Here is a 2,176-nt window from a genome sequence, read left to right as displayed (position 1 = left end):
GGGGGTTACAGAATGAGTGAAGTTGGGGAGGGGGAGGGTGGGGTGGTAGAGAGGCGAGATGTAAAATATTTCCAAGACCAGGTCAACAACTCGGGATATCCCTCTCATAAACCTGCTCTGCATATCGTTGCGCTATGCTGAATGCAATATGGTCGCTTTTAAGCAAAAGGGGCTATCCTGAAAAATGCTGTTTTGAGAAAATCGAATTTAAAGTTTTAGGACCCTTGTTCAGTTTCTTTAAAAGACAAGGAGAGTTTTGTCTATAACCTCTATATTTAATATACTCACCAATGAAACCAAACTTCTCCTATAGGTAGGGCAATACCCACTTTTGGTGTAGTTCAAGATTTCTGGATACCCCCGAAATCTGGGTTAGCCCGCTTGTCCCAAAAAGCGACTATATAAATATAGAAATATAATAAATTGGTGCGTTAATGGTGTACCACGATGCTTATGGCTTAGTAGATGGTCTACCACCGAACCGGTCTGGCAATTTCTTTAGTCGAAAGTCTATTGCGATGTTTCTGGACAATAAAGGCTTAGAACTGCCATTGTCCATATTAAAAATGTTTCGGAGGTAGTACATTGTATTTTGTCGGGGTGGGGGAGGGAGACAAGTGAGAGTCAATGTGTGTGTGTGTGTGTGTGTGTGTGTGTGTGTGTGTGTGTGTGTGCATGCGTGCGTGTGTGTGTGTTTGTGTGTGTTTGTAAAAGATCGTATACTACCATCTTTGTGTTTGTGGATGGGGGAAGGGAGTTGAAGTGGGAGGTTGTATGGGGGCGGGAGGCTGACCCCCACACACACACCACAATTGTAAACACCACGGCCTTTGGTCTAAATGCGGAAGAACCCATTTTCATCACACATTTTAAATTTTATTTTTAGATTTCATCGTTCCCGTTTTTGTCCCTCGTGGACTCGATTACTTATAAGTTACTGTGATTGCCACTCCGATTCCAAAATGAGTTAACGATGCGTCCAGAAAATGCAATACAGTATGCAGTGTTTCTAATCACTTCGACTGGGAGGTGGAAGTAGGACTTCGTGTGAGATGGAAATTTGTTTCAAAAGTTTGCAAAATAGATGTCTCTGATGAAAGTTTCGATGAAAATTCTTTTAAGATAACTCTTGTTAGAAAACTGTTATAAATCCAGGGTAAAACTTTTTTAGGGGGTAAGTGTTTTACGCTACGGTGCTCGCAACTGCATAAGGTCATAATATGAGCACGCGGGGCACATTCAACATTTTGATTTTGCGCGGGTGGCGGTCAAAGCGTACTCTTATTGATTTTGGACAACCAAGATATCTTTAAAATGCGCAATTTGCCCACGGGACCTCCGAGATTTTTCGCCCTTGTCTGAGAAAGCTTGGTGTAGATATTTCCTGCCATAAGATCGGGGATGTGGCTGAAAGACAGCAGTAAGAAGGAGCCAAGGAGTAACGGTAGAAGAAAAGCTTCTGTCGCTATCCGGATTTGAACCCACGACCTATTGAATGAGAGGCGAATACCTTAACCTCTAGACCACGAGAGCCCCCGGTAAAAGTTTGACATTGTTTACAGTCAATCAGCCACTCTCTCGTGATATGATAGGCTGAATTTTCCTGCAAACAGCTGAGATTAAGTACGGTACGTCTCAAGATATCACCACACCCACACATCCGAGAGAGAGAGAGAGAGACAGACAGACAGACAGACAGACAGACAGACAGAGAAACAGAGGGAGAGTGTGTGTGAGAGAGAGAGAGAGAGAGAGTGAGTGAGAGAGAGAGAGAGGAAGGGGGAGGTTCGGTTATAGGTATCGAATTGCACTTGGATACATTATAGATCTAATAATATCATTGCAAAAGCGGGACGAATACAGGTGCACGGCTAAATACTCCTTGCGCTGTCGTTACCGTGAACAATCAGATAGAACTTACGCTACGCTGGCAGTGTACGAGCGTAATATCGTAGTAAAGCGCGATCGATCGAGGGAAACTCACTTGGAAGATCGCCGTACCGCGGTAGACATTCAACTGAACCGACACCAACATGCTAGTTCCAAGCCCAAGTTTTCCGTGTCGTATCGAAGAAAATGACTGAAGCTCCTGCACCCTCCCTAATATTTATTTAAAAAACCAGCTTCCGAGACAAACAGTGTTATAATATTTGACCCTACAACCTGTGACACCCCC

At 43.8% G+C, this 2,176-nt stretch overlaps 1 protein-coding gene across 1 annotated transcript in view; it reads right to left on the bottom strand.

The window, feature by feature from the left end:
• Positions 1–1,065: 1,065 nt before the first annotated feature.
• Positions 1,066–2,176, bottom strand: part of LOC101858176 — a 2,533-nt gene continuing 1,422 nt past the window's right edge. Inside the window, exon 3 of the mRNA XM_035969185.1 lies at positions 1,066–1,140. Within this exon, the coding sequence (XP_035825078.1) occupies positions 1,066–1,140 (75 nt within the window). The remainder of the gene's footprint in view (positions 1,141–2,176) is intronic.

The sequence above is a fragment of the Aplysia californica genome, unplaced genomic scaffold (assembly GCF_000002075.1).
Source record: "Aplysia californica isolate F4 #8 unplaced genomic scaffold, AplCal3.0 scaffold00125, whole genome shotgun sequence".
NCBI classification, from domain to species: Eukaryota; Metazoa; Mollusca; class Gastropoda; order Aplysiida; family Aplysiidae; genus Aplysia; species Aplysia californica.
Note: the sequence above shows the minus strand (reverse complement) of the source record. Positions and strands in the feature narration are given on the sequence as shown.